Source organism: Peromyscus leucopus, chromosome 4, assembly GCF_004664715.2.
Source record: "Peromyscus leucopus breed LL Stock chromosome 4, UCI_PerLeu_2.1, whole genome shotgun sequence".
In the NCBI taxonomy this organism is placed as follows: Eukaryota; Metazoa; Chordata; class Mammalia; order Rodentia; family Cricetidae; genus Peromyscus; species Peromyscus leucopus.
In genome coordinates this window covers 53,040,580-53,055,463 of record NC_051066.1, presented here as the reverse complement: position 1 = coordinate 53,055,463, position 14,884 = coordinate 53,040,580, and the positions used below count along the sequence as shown (strand labels likewise).

The window sequence follows — 14,884 nt, the reverse complement described above, 5'->3', positions numbered from 1 at the left end:
ATAAAACACAAACTGTGTTTCTGAACAAGTCCCCTGAAATCTAAAGACACACATTCTTAGTGTTAAAAGACCAGGCTTTGGGAATCCAATAGTCCTCTTCCTTTGCTTCTTTGTAAAATGCGTGGTTTATTGTGTATCTAAATCCAAGGAGAAGCCTCGGTTCCTTGAGCTTTCCCCTTTAACTGGTGCATTAGTCTTTTTTTTTTTTTTTTTTTTTTTTTTTTTTGGTTTTTCGAGACAGAGTTTAAGTCTCACTGTGGTACTTAGGGATTTTCCTTGTACCATTCTTTCCCTCTTTCTGCATGTTTTATCAAAAAAGAACTATGTGGACTGATGTTTGCATGACCACATCAGGACTTCCTGCGAATAGAAGAACGAGCATTGCCAGCCCACATAGGTGATTTCAGCATTAGGGGAGGCTGAGGCAGGAGGATTGCTGTGAGTTCAAGGCCAGTCTAGGGATACATAGCAAAACCTTGTCTTAAAAAAAAAAGAATGTTGACTGATGCCAGATAGTTTTGTTGAAACGTTCTTTCAAATGGACTAAACAAGGTAATTGAATGTACAGATGGAGAAAGACTACAAAACACAGATTCCACTGAAGTTAGGCAATGTGTGCATGGCATTCATTATAGTCTTCTATTTTTAATGTTCTTATAGTTCCAAAATATTTTTCTAGTATAGTCATAAGTATAGTGATAAGTTAAACATTAAGTCTTAGAAGTGGTGGGGGAAAAAACCTAAATATAATAGATAAAATCAACCTAAAATTTTTTTCATTTATGCACTAAACATCTACTCAACATGAGAATTTTATAAGGCACATCACTGGGTTTTTGTACTTCTCCTTTCTGATACTTGCCTGGATAAGCATTTGCAACATTATTTGAAGGCAACAATCACCATTGGCCCCATACACGCCTTGGGGTGTAGAATCTGGTACTAACTAAGTATGTTTTGAAATTCCCAGATGTAGAAGAAAATCATTCCAGAATAGACTAAAGTCTACCAGGACTGAGTTTGGCAAGGAGAGTCACTGTGTGCTTAAATCAATATTTTATTATTGCCAAGTAATTACTTGACCATGTTCATCTTCAGAAGAAAAGCAAATGCAATCAAAACTATCCCACTCCCTCGGACCACGAAGGCAAGCGGCATAGGATCCCTGTGCTGGGATCATGGAGAGGGCGGCATGTCAGTGCTGGTGGCAGTCCCCTGACTGCTGTGGAAACATCTGGTCTCAAGACAGGCTGACAGGCCTCTTTTTCAGCTCAGCAGTCAACGCTGTGGACACCAAAGGGGTCTGGCCACTGACCGTCGGTGAGATAGTTTGGCCTCTTCCCTTCCTTTGAGGACTGTGGGTGACGGCTGCTCTTTCTGCTCTCGGTGTTTTCACTCCACACAATCTCTGGCTGCCACCAAGCCTACTCAGAAACTTTAAAAAGCAGGCCAGCTATAGCAGGCAGCCACCAAGCCTACTCAGAAACCCTGCTGGTTACCAAGAGAAGTCGCTGCCGCTGTAAAGCCTGAGAAAATCCTCTGCCTGATGTCATGGACTGGAGCGTATCAAACAGCTTGACACTCCCCCGCTTGCCCTTAGGGCCCGTACTGAGAGGTCGCCATTGCCTCATGAAGCAAGCAAGACAAGAATCCCAGCCAGTAGGGTGTAGGGCTTGCAGCAAATGCAAACCCAAGCGTGGTCCTGAACGATTTTTCACCACTCTGCTCCACCCATGACTGAGATATGACTGGAGGTGTCACTGAAGGCACCTTTCCTGCAGAGCCAAGGGATGCTGTTGGGAAGTCTCCCTTACAGATAGATTCCTCACATTAGAGGTGCTCTAGCAGATGTGGGCCAACCTCCACTGGGCATCTTGGGACATCTGTTTGGAAGACATGAGCACCTTATCTAGGGTATTTACAAAGAAGCCTTCCAAGTGGCTTGGGCTAAAGTAAATGTAACAACAAACCAAAGGAAGGCTCTGGATAGTGACTGTCAGCCCTCTGGGTACTAGAATTAAAACCCAAGAGAAGCTCCCGGCTTCTTGCTAAGCGGCTTCTCCCTCGCTGCTTCCACTCACAGGACTTGCGAACTCAAGCCTCTAAGTATCTGTTAGAACGTGTTGCCCAGGAGCAGGGATATGGAGAGCAGAACTTCCTGCCTCTCAAACCCCTTGGACTGGTCTGGGTGGGACTCTCTGCTTTCCTTGTCCATGAGAGGAGAAGGAGAAAGTGCCGAACTGAGTCAGGGACTGAAGACTCCATGTGACTGGGCACCTCCGGGATGCAAACAGGACAAGATTTGCAAGGCATGGTGTGCTGTCTTCAAAAGCGAAGCGAAGATGGCCGGTCATTTCCGCTATTGCGCTCCTCCACGTTGCAGGATCTCCAAGAACCAGTTGACTGGTGGCCAGGCTCTCGACATGACTGGACATGACTGGGCTGTATGTGCAACTCGGGCCGGCAAAGACTAGGACCATGATCTCTACGGCACTCTCCCTTGGCCGGGGCTGGTGCAGACACTCAATTTGCTAAGGACACTTTTCAGAATGTCACCATTTAATTCAGACCAAGAATAGTTTGGTTACAAAAATATCTGCATTTTAAAATTCAGTATAAGCTATTTCTTTACTATTTTCTATTAAAACATTTTTTAAAAAAACAAAATGATTGTACCCAAAACCTTTGAAATTACAAATAAAATTTTCTTTTTCTTTAAAAAAAAAAGGTCTGAAAATATACAGGGTATATAAATTTTAATGAATAAGTGTTCTTTGTGGCTTTTTTGACACAAAGTAAAGTTTTGTCACTGGACTGCTGACTTCCTGATGATGTCCAGTCAGCTGTCTCCTGTGCATGTAGTAGACATGTTATAAAAGTGGGCTGTTTCATATCTGCTCTCAGATCTTTGTTTTCTATCGAGTCTCATTTGCAAAATCATGTGTGCTATCGGGTTGATCTGGGGGCAACAGAGGCAAGTTTAGGCTGAGAACGTCAAACGGCTTTGCAGGGCCAGCTGGTGCCGCTCAAGAACAGTGCCCTTCGAGGATAAAGCACGTATCAGGTGATTCTGTAGAGCCCTACCAGCTGTCCACGGCACTTAAAACCTGCACGTCTGTCCCTGTCCTCTCACAGTAGAGGTGGTTCACGAGCCAGGTTGTCTGGGGTCTAGTCCCACCTCTGCTACTTCAGACATGTTATCTGGCACTTCTGTTAGGAAGATAAGAATAGCATCTACCTAGAGGGTTCTCGTAAGGGTTCGTGAAACTGGCATATTTAGAAGCGTGCTTGGCACACACTGAGCACTATGACCGCATTAATCGTTGTTAGTATTTCCTCAAGCCTAATTTCTCAAACATTCCAATTGCTTGCTACATAGCAAGTACCTCGTAGCAGCCGTTCAGTGAAAAACTCCTCGACAGCAGCACCTAGGGCTGATACGACATGTGTCGTGTTTTGTAACTGTTCGAATTCAGCGGACCCACTGTGACAGCCACTTTCTTTGTCTGTGATCGTCCTGCATTCACAGCTACACAGAGTCAGCTTCACAATGGAGACACGCTCTAACGGCCTTAGATCCTTACGTTGGCTACCGACAGAAACTCACTGGTGGCCTAGCAGAACCTGAGAAGGAATCTTACTGATCTGGGTACTTCAAAGTCCTCAGTGTTGTATGCTCTAGGAGGTAGGGAAAGAATTGTCCCAGAAAACATGTCAGCCCCTCGAAAGGCTGCCACTGGAGGCTGGGTCAAAGGGTGATAACACAGCCTTCCTTAACAGGTGACTTGAGGATTAGATATACGCATCTGATTGTCTCCTCACTTAGACATATTGTATTTATTGCTTGTATTTCTGATACACACCGTGAGAGAGGGCAAGTGAGAAGATATATTAACACAAAAGTCAAGAGAAGTCATAATTATTGAGGAGGGACATAATTTTATTTGAAAATAAAATAATAAGTGAGAGTCAAGAAATAAATACATCAAGACATACTTCCCCTGCTTCTCTGTTTTCTTTTTGAAAGTATATTATCTTCAGCAGGCAGCTGACTCCTTCTACTCAATATGGGTAAATGTAGGTCTGAATGGATGCGAGGGAAGGAAGATGGATGAGGACGGGGAGGAGCAAATAGAAACTTAGCGGCAGGTGGACACTTTTCAGGCCTGATGATTCTCAGAAACCATTTACCAGGCAGCTTTAAATCACAGTCAAGAGCTAGGTGTCGCTTCACTAACTCAGGTACCACAGTCAGAGAGGCAAATACGCCTGTGCGGCTGTGTGGATGCCGAACCTCGGGGATTCTTTATTCTAAGGGTCCAGTGATGAGCTGCAGAGCCTTGGAGTCACATGAAATCGTAAGATTTTATAGAAAGAGAGTTCACGTATCTCATTAAATTCTCAAAAGTATCAGTGATATAAATAATTTTAGAGCCAGGTACCGAATTTTAAGAGAAGGGGAAAATAAAAGGTTACTGTGTGAAAACTCCCAGCGACAGAGGCAGAAAATAGAGAGAGAAGGATAGTTTATGACTCATCAATAAAGAACAAGGTCCAGCCCTCTGCCTTCAGGGCAGAGGTGGCGGGAGAAGGGACGTACATGAGAACAGTTTCCCCAGACCTGCCAAGGCTTGGGAACTAGAGACTTCAGAGGTCACAAAATAGGATACAGTGGTGGGGTGACGATGACATGGGGAGTCCCCTCTACATAGTTGAAGATTTGCTCTTACTGCAACCTGTTCAGGAACCAGAGTATTTGCAGGAGAAAAAAAAGCACCATCGTTGAGGATGCCACCAAGAAGACAAGATATGCAGAGTAGAGAATCCTGAAAGCCTGCAGCCTCCTGGGTGTGAACCTTCAGCTCCTTTTTGTTCCGTGTTTACATTGTTGTTCTAGGCACCAGACCGGAGGAGAGTCCAGAGATGTGGGTTTAGATCTAGTGTTTGGGGATCTTCAGTGAAAGATCAGTCAGACATTTGGTCACCCTACGGTAAGGCCTAGCAACCTGCAGGCCTTGCCTCACACTCACCCTGGTGCAGGGTAAGCCTCAGATTCCTGCATTTCCACGTGTGCACAGTCATCAAAAGACATTTAAGGAGGGCTGGAGAGATGGCTCAGAGGTTAAGAGCACTGCTTGTTCTTCCAAAGGTCCTGAGTTCAATTCCCAGCAACCACATGGTGGCTCACAACCATCTGTAATGAGATCTGGTGCCTTCTTCTGGCCTGCAGACATACAGGCAGACAAAACACTGTATACATTAATAAATAAATAAGTAAATAAATCTTTTTTTTAAAAAAAAAAGACATTTAAGGAAACACAAAGAAAGAAAGGGCTCAGAGGATGCAGGAAATTCAAAGGAACGGAAGAAAACATCAGAAATGTTATTAATTTCTTCAGCAGGGTAGGAAAAGAGTTAATACATCTGTGGGAGAAGACCAGGTGGGATTATAAAAAGGAGCAGAGAAAATGCTTATAAATTTAAAACTCCTAGAAAGAAAGAATAGTCTATACAGGAAATGGAAGAAAAGAGATCTTAAAAAAATAATAGAACTGATACTCAACCTATTATATACTCAACTCATACAGGACAGGAAAAAATATTGAAGGGCCAGAGAGACGGCTCAGCAAGGAAGGGCATTTGTGGCCAAGCCTGAAAACTTGAGTTCAGTCCACTGTGTCCACATGGCAGGAAAAGAGAACAGACTCCTGAGAGTGACCGCCACGTTCACCCCATGGCACACCCATACATGTACACACATGTAAAAGCTAAATAAAAAAATAAACATAATAAAAATAGAATGAAGAGAAACAACAAAAAGATTTGAGGAACGCTGTGCTGGAGAAAAAGAACCTGCAGATTAGATTTACAATGTAAACAGAATGAGAAGAAAATCCTGAACTAATCATATCTTTCTGAAATTACTGAACACCATGAATGAAAAGGAGATTCAGAAGCAAACTAACACAGAAAATATTAGGAATAAGAATAGCATATTCTTCCCAAAAGCAACTTTACAAACTAGACCATAAGGTAGCTAGTCTTTTAGAATTCTGAGAGCAATTATTTCCCCCCAGAATTGTTAGGCAAACTAACAGTTGAGTGTGAAAACAGAGTAAAGTCCCCCCACCCCATCCCAGTCAGGCAGCGCCTTAGAATAACTGGCTCCCCAAGAAATGGACACACTTTCTCATGAAGGCTGGCAGATGTGTTCCTGCAAAGTGAGGTAGAAATTGAGGAAAGGCATGAAATGCAGACATAAGAGGCCATCCCAGGAGGGAAAAGCAGAAGCCCTGAGAGGGGACAAGCCAGACCTGGCTACCTCCAGCACACAAAAAGATCATACAGGAAGTGTGAAATGTTTGATTCTCTTCAAAATTACTTAACAGACATTTCATAAAGTCATGTAGGATATGGAAAGGCATAGCTGTTTCAAAGAAATCTAAACTCCAGGAAATCAAAGTATTTAAGAAAACAGTCATTGTGTACTTGTTGGCTGGGCAGTGGGTAGCATTTCTAGGGTGATCATGAGGAAAGTTCTGGGCATGGGTTATGCTGGGAATGGAGGGGAAATGTTGGGGACCATCACCTCTCATCTGCCACTACACCATCAATGTTTCAAGGCACACTTGGGGGCGGGGGAAGGGGGGATGTAGGAGTGTGCTCTTCTCTTCCCTGCATTAATTGTGAGCCTTTAGGCACAAGATGGAGCCTCTTTGTGACTCAATTTCCCCATCTGTAAGTGGGGATAATAATAGCTATTACCTCATAAGACTGGTAAAAATACTAAGTAGGTTGAGCAGTTGAAAACTCTTAGGGGAATTTATAGTAACATATAGTAACAAAACTGTGTAAGTATTTGGTGAATTATCAAGGGCGAAAACGTATGTATATTGTGTAGCAATATGGTAAAAATGTCACCAACTTAGCTAAACAAATGAATTTGGTTGCCTTTGGGAATCAGGAAATATGAACAATGAGGGACTACAGAGTTTTGGCTTTAGGTTTCTTAGTATGGTTTCAAAAAACTATTACAGGTAATAAAATAAACAAAAACTACTATCCAACAAGTTTTAAAATGAAGGGAGCCCACAAGCTTTGGCAGGGAGTACTCCATAGCCCCAGACAGTTTATTACCATTCCCATGTGTTGTGTAAGTGATGTCGTATGTGTTTCCAAATCTAGCCAAGGAACCAAATCAGTTTTGAGACATAAAATTGTCAATCCAGGAATCCATCACTCAGTACTTTCTCTATTAAAACCACAACTAATTAAAGAACAAAGTTCTCATTGCCCTAAAAGAGTCTTACAGGTATTAGCCGGTAATCCGAGATCCCTGGAGGAGAAACATACCTGAAAAGTAATTTCAAGCTGACTCCCCTCCTCCTACCCTCTGATAAAGAATTTAATAAGTAATGGAACCGGAGACTTAGACTGTGACGTGGGAGGGGCACAAGGCCTCGGGTGGAGAGGGCCCACAGACCTTTCTCCCGAAGGTGCGTTTCCTCCTCCAAACTAGTGAAAGGGCCACCTGGAGCCAGAGAACGGGTGCTGTTCTCGTGCCCATAATGATATCCAACTGCCTCCAGGAGGAAGTACACCCCAGCCACACACTGCACACAGCTCCTGGGGTCAGAAACAAAGACCCGGAGATCACGTACTCTCCTCTTGACTCTCAGTCCTGGCTGTCGATTCCTCAGCCAACGCCCAGTTTCCAGCATTTACCTGTATGCTTTCAAATCTGTCTGCCGACTCAATACAGATTAAGAGGTTTGTCAGATAATTCTAGAACGTCATCCCGCACCAATCTGAGTACTTCTCTGTCCCTCCACTTGCTATAAAGGAAGGTTTGATTGTGTTTGCCGACTCTCGTCCAAGTAGCAGCCAGGGGCCAGAGTTTTCCAGTTTTGAGGGTCCCTTCATCTCCCCCTACCTCCAAATGCAATGCCTATCGTACTGTGTGCAATGGCAAAGCACTCTTCACCCTGGGTCTTGCCCAAACTGTCGGGGTGGAGAACACAACCTCCTCTCTACAGAAAGGAACGAAGCTGACGGACCTCTGTCTTGATGTGACAGCCAGCGAACCCCTCACCATGGGGACCTTAGGCTAAGCAAATGACCACCCGGCGTACTGTCGTCGAAGAGGGTGACAATTAATCATTTCCATAAATGGTGTGGGCATGAAACCAGCTGATGGTTGCTCAGCTGACCGAGTTTCCCCGGCCTCCCTGCCCCTGGCACTGACTTGCCATTGTCCCCTTCTTCCCAGACTGCTGGGTTTCAAGAGATTCTGACCGAGGTGGAGATTTTAGCGGTGATCGTGGGATGCCTGTGTCATGACCTCGACCACAGAGGAACCAACAACGCCTTCCAAGCTAAGTAAGTGTTCTAATTGTCATGATTTTAATGCATTTGCCTTTCTTTTCAGAGCCAAAGGTGGCCAGTGCTAAAGAGTAAAGCATTAATTTCTGGCCTCAGAGGCCAAGGCCACGCAGGCTTGGGCATGCATGTCATGGGGCCCATCCATCTTTATAATTCCCTATCCTTCTTTTAATTGCAAATTCGCCCTTCACGTCATGCTTGTGGATTTGCCCTGTCTCTGCTGACCTCAGTCAGAGAGCAGAGCTCAGGTTTGCAAAGTCCTGTTCTTCTCCTCTCAGCCTATTTGCCTCTGTGGCATGACAAGCTGCTTGGACCCGCTACTCTCAAATCTGGTTTTGAGGCGATTCGAATAAAAACAGGCTCAGGAAGATTAATGAAGCAAAGAGTGTTTTGCTCTTCCCATCCCTATGCCCAGTGAAAGACGGGAAACAGACAAAGGAGTCACATAAACATAGGGATGGGTAAGCCACTGTCTGTCCTGCACATAAGTCCCGTGGATAGACCAATCTGTTCCCAAATAAGTTGTACTGGTCAAGAAAGTTACTGCTCGGTGGCTCACATTGTGGCAAGGGCCACAGAACTCGCGCATGTTAAATTCCAGGTGTCAGGACTCTCACAGTGAGGTCAAGTTTTAATGTTCTTTGAACTAGCTATCTGCTAAGATGGTCAGAGGCCCTGGAGAGACGTTTTGGATGGGAAGGGAACAGGAAGAAGAGCTTCTGTAGAGAAGTGGGACAGATTTCCAAGTTCTCAGAACAGGTAGAGCTCTGCTAGCCGAAACTCCGACAGCCCATTGTGTGTCCACTGGTTCTCTGAGCTTGTCGCTGCTTTCCATCCCCTGAGCCAGACCTTGACGTCTTGATCTGGTCTAGCAAACCGTTTTGATCCTGTGCCCTTCCCTCCATCCTTCATCCTCTAGCTCCCCACTTGAAGTGTCTCTCCTCAATACCCAGAATCCCTTGACCCTCCTAAACTTCCGTCACATCCAGTCTGTAAAAATGCAGCCTTGCTTCAGTCTCACAATTCAATTTCTTGCTACCCTGCCTAGACTTGGCACAGCCCCGGGAGAAAATGTCACAGTTGTGCAAGCTGGAGACACAGTAGACAGATACCCTCTCAACTCGGCTGCATGCTCAGGACTCCATGTCGGTCTTTCTGCACCCTCCACCAGCTCAGCCTGCATTGCTCCAAGCAGTTATGTACCACTCGTGTTCTGTTTTCCTAAGCTCCACTGCCTCCCCACACCTCTCTGCGGATCACCTTGCCTCCTACTTCCCTGAGAAAATTGAGGCCATCAATCGAGAACTCTCTCAATTTCCTCCCCTGCCACCTACACACTTATCTATCCCGCCCCATCCTTTCCTCTTTCCCTCCTATCTCAATGAAAATGCGGTCTTTCCCATGGCCGAGGCTAATCCCCCCACCTCTGCTCTGGAACTTTCCTACCTCTCCCCTCCGGGACCTTTCTCTATCAATCTACCACACACACACACACATACACACACACACACTACTGCATCTCTCCCTGTCCATGGGTGTTCTGCACCTAATTAACATGAACAATTCTGCCCCATCCTGAAACATCCACCTGCACCTCTGCTTGTCTTTTTAGTGACTGTTTCCTCCTTTCCTTCCTAGGCAAGCTTCTTGGAAAAGCGTCTGTGTTGGCTGTCTTTGCTTCCTCCAATCCCTGCCTCTGCACAGGGATTTCAATCCCCTCTCACTTAGAAAAGCTTCCCTCAGTGACCCCTTTTCCAAAGCTGCTGTGCCCTTCTTCATGCCCTCTGTTCTTGGCCCTGCTTTCCATGGATCATGTTTTCTTACTGCCTCCTTCCTGAACATCTTTTCCTCCCAAAAGATATTTATCACTTTGCCTCAAGGCCTCTTTCCTTGTGGGGCCCCTTCTTCTGCCGAGCCTCCTCCACCCATCCTGAGCTCTAGCTGCATTTCTCAGGGCCAGGATTCACACCCAGTGCTTATCTACAGATACTCCTCCCAGCTGCGGGAAGCAGCTCCTACTGGAAGTCCCGGAGTCCTCTCAGTCTCGTCTCCTCCTTCATTCGTGTCCCTCTTTCTCTCCCCCCCCCCCCGCCCCCACCACCTTTCACGGTCCTCTTTCTGTCTCTGTCCCCATGAATATACAAGTTACTTGGCAGCCTCAGCGGCACCCCAGCAGAGCCTACCCCTCCTCTGCACCCTTGGATCAACTCCTGATGCTGCAACCGAAGGCCCAGCGCCCCTCCTGTCTGACTGGCACTCTGGAAAAATCCTTTCTCGTGCACAGAGGTGTTCATGTCACTCTCCTGCTTCATCCCCGGGCCACCTGTGAGTTCTAGATATTCTTAGTCCTTAATTTAGCCCTGCAAAGCTCCTTTAAATCAGATTCCGGCTCACTTCTCTGGCTTTGCACCGACTTGCCCGTCCATTCATTTCTCTGGCTCAGTACAGACTTGTCCATCCACTCATCCCATGCAGAAGAGCCTCGCTCTCAGTGGGGCCCTGCTAGCTCACCTCTTTCTGGGGTCTCTTGTGCTATGCCCTTCTGCTCCTTTCTCCACAGCTCCTCTGAACACATCCCTTCCAGGGTTCTACCCCGATGCTCACTCTCCTCATCATCATTTCTCACGTTCATAACACCCTGGCAATGGCTTTTCACCTGCCTCCATTTCAGTTGCTGACTTTCAGATGTATCCCCTCTTCTTCTTTAAGACTTGTGACCCAGCAGTGCCAGGAACATAATCAACACACAGGAAATGTTGGCCGAATTAATGGATAGTGACTGGATGGCTTGTATTTTAATCTATCTTCTCAATAAAGTTTCTTGATTTGTTTTTAATGAATATAGCCTTTTACAGATGCAGGTGATGATACATAGCCTTAAGATGCACGGGTTTGATGCTGTGGTAAAATCCTGAAACCTGTTCATGGGCATGTGCTCCTTTTGATAGTTCCTTATTTAAAGTTTGTTTGAATGTCCTTATTTTCTTCAAGATTCCTCTTTTCCATGCCAATGTATATTGTCAGTGTATTTCCCCCTAGGACCCTTTCCCCAACCCCTACCATATTACCAGTAATGCAAAAAGAAGAGCTAACAGTTAGAACTGTGTAAACCAGGAGGGAACTCCCTGTGTGTTCTTTTGAAGAGTGACAGTGCCCATTGGCACAATGTACCAGAATACCACTAACCTTCCCAGGCAGTCTGTGCATCACACTGAATGGGGAAGCTCTTCTCAATATCAGCCCCTCAGCGTGTTAGACCAAGAGTCCACCCCTAATGAGAGCTGGACCAATAAGATATTGCTGTGCATGCCTGTGACATTACATCAGTTAGCTGTAGTGAGGTGAGCTGCAGCTGCTTGTAGACTCGGGACTGCTGTTGGGAAAAGCTATGATGACTACATGCCAAGTGGATGAGAGAAACAGGAAGGCCAGTCTACAGAAAGGAATAGAGGAGGAAGGTAACAGTCAGAGAGAAGTCAAAAGGAGGATGTAAATGTAGAGAAAGTGAAAAAAAATTAGACATCAAGCCAGTCTCTCCCCATTACTTTTGCTACTTCCGGGACACTCAGCCTTTCTCATGACCCAGTCAGGGCTCCCATATCATTTAATCAGAACTTTTCCTGATGAAGATTATTTTCATTTTTGTTTCTTGCAAACACCAGTCCCCACGACAAGGAAAATGATCATTTGTCTTTTAACTCTACCGAGCCCTCGCCCTATGTTCTGCAGATAGTTTTGTCTCTGTTTTACAGCTTGTCCAAATTCATCCACCAAAATGAAGTGTAATGACCTGGGATCTCTGACTGCAAAAACCCATCTTTAAGTACCGAAACAATGTTATCCTTGGTTTGGTGACATCTGTCTTGGACATTGGCATTGGTCTCTCAGTTTGTTGGCCATCTTGCCAGATAAGCTTTAGAAAACTAAAATACATACTGACAGCCAGCAACTCTGAATGTAGAGCTTGTAGAACTGAGCTGAACCTTGGCCATCATATCTTTCAATGTCTTAATCGTGCAAAAAATGGAAATGAAGTTCCCTAAATCTTAGGTCGGTGGTTTGGGGCTGAACAACTTTAGGTAAGTAATAAGTCCAGATTTCTCTGAATCCTCAACTTTAGGTAAATAATAATAAGGGTAAGTAAGTAATAAGTCCAGACTTCTCTGAATCCTCAACTTTAGGTAAGTAATAAGGTAAACAATAAGTCCAGTCTTCTCTGTCTCCTCAACTTTAGTAATAATAAGGGTAAGTAATAAGTCCAGACTTCTCTGTCTCCTCCAGCCCTATCAACTCTCCATGCTCTATGGTGGTAGAGGGTTTGCTCAAACCAAGTCATCTCGCACTAGTTTCCCTGCTTATAGATGCCCATCAGCCCTGCTACTACCCAGTGAAGTCACGTTTGGTTTCACACCACGTAATGCCAGCTTGACCTCAGTTAAGATTCCATTTGAGTGTCAGAGAGACTTTTAACACAGTTGTTCAGTGATTAGAATAAGATTTACCCAGCGAACGTACCATTGTTTAAAATCCCTAGGAAGAATCCTGAAACCTTTTCTCCTCCTTCATCCTTCAACATTGGAGTGTTTTCTGTGTTCAAGGCCTCATGCTAGGCATCCTGGGAGAAGGAGGAAGGGCAGCAGACAAACCCTTTTCTTAAGCTTTGCATGGTCTAATCCAGCCTTTCAGATGATTTGCCAACAAAACTCCTATGCCACAGTTATTATGTGGCGAAGGGTAGGCTGCCTTTTGTCATATATAGACTATGAAAAAAAAAGGAGACTTTTAGCGAGGGACAAATTAATATATAAAATGCAAAATGCCTCTACAATAAAAAAGTGTGACTTTAGAGCACAATTTGATTTATATTCTTAGCCTTTCTGATAAGTGAACCTTTGCATTTTCATATTTTATCCTTAATTTTTAAGTATTGGAGTGCGTGCAGTGAATGATCAATAGGTAGAGAAGCCACCAATACCACAGTGCTCTGAAATTGCTCTTCTCTCTTTTCTCTAGGGACAGCATTGCCCACTCATCCCCCTCTCTATTACAGCTGCCCCTGATGATTAAATATCAGGACGGCACAGCTTTGTAGTCTATTCTCCTAGGAGATTCCTTCTATTCATTTCTAGCATAATCTCTTACACTCATTTCTTGGGAATGAAAACCCATCTTGTCGCTTTCGGCCAGGTCCCAGAAGTGAAATACTGGGGCACATTAATCTGCCCTGACAGCCTAATCCCATTCCTCACCACCTCCCAGCAATTCCCAGCTTCCTAATTACCTTTCATAGTTTGCCTTTTTAAAGTTTCCTCGAAGCCACGGCTGCACACTGCCCTTAGCTCTTTTTCTCAAAGAATATGCATATCCAGGATGTGAGGAAGGTGTACTTTGGTATGCATGGACTTTGGGTGTCTGCACGAAGCAATGATACCTGTAGAAACAGAACTGTCCCTCTTACATTTCAGTATACTTCTACTCTATGTACTGCCAGTCTAAAAATCAAAGACTTTAGCATTTGGGTTGATCCAAGCAATAATGCACATCAGGAATATTCACATTTATGAATTGCCATGCTTCCTCTCCCTCTTTCCCATACACCCTGTATATACACACATACGCATGTAAATATATATGATCGTATTTCCACAGCTACAGGCTATGTGCCCAAAGTCACTCATATGATGGATATATTTACCATATACAATCAAAATGAGATGCAGTGTTAAAGTCAATCTTCTCATATGACTGATGGAAGGTTTTTTCATTTAAAAAGTGGGAGTATATATCCATACAGTGTTTTACATCAAAGATGTGAGCACTTTAGAAATGGCTTTATGATTAGTTAAGACTGCGTAAGGCTGCATATCATGCCCCTCCCAGTAGCACGCCAGTGCATGTGTTTACACATCAGTGCCACTGAGGAATCCTACAATAAGCAGCTTCAACTTTTAAAGTTATTTGACATTGGAACCCTCCTTACTTCTGCTCGATGTGTCTTCTGGCATTTCAAGTTAGTAATGGTCTGTAGAATGTTCATTGATAAACTTTGTCCTGACGGATGGGTTTATCTTCTGCCACCATGTTTATTTTCTGTTTTGTTTAAGCTGGCTTTTGCTCTCCGTGTTCCTAGGACATCCACAGTGTGTGAGTACATAAGAACGTGGCAGACAGAATTCATGGTGAGCTTGGCACCGCAAGGTTTCAAAGTCTTAGAAATACTGGTAGGAACCACATACAATAGTACAAATCAGGGTCTGTGTGAAACGGAAGTATGTCTTCAGTGACTTTACTGAAGTTAGTACCAGCTCTATTCTCTGGATGCTGACTAAGATGGCTCCTTACCTCCAAGAAGCTGAGTGTTTTAGTACAGGACTGGTCGGAGAAAGTATTCTATAGAAATCTGGGCGAGTGTGAGCTTCCTGAAGGTAGAATCCATGAATTACACATCTGTATTTCACGTGTCTGGGACCTGACAAAATAAACAGTCATCAATGCTTGTTGG

The 14,884-nt window shown here is 44.5% G+C and overlaps 1 protein-coding gene across 1 annotated transcript in view; it reads left to right on the top strand.

Moving 5' to 3' along the window:
• Pde11a (phosphodiesterase 11A) overlaps positions 1 to 14,884 on the top strand; it is a 348,364-nt gene that overhangs the window by 268,830 nt on the left and 64,650 nt on the right. Inside the window, exon 13 of the mRNA XM_028880604.2 lies at positions 8,270 to 8,379. Within this exon, the coding sequence (XP_028736437.1) occupies positions 8,270 to 8,379 (110 nt within the window). The remainder of the gene's footprint in view (positions 1 to 8,269; positions 8,380 to 14,884) is intronic.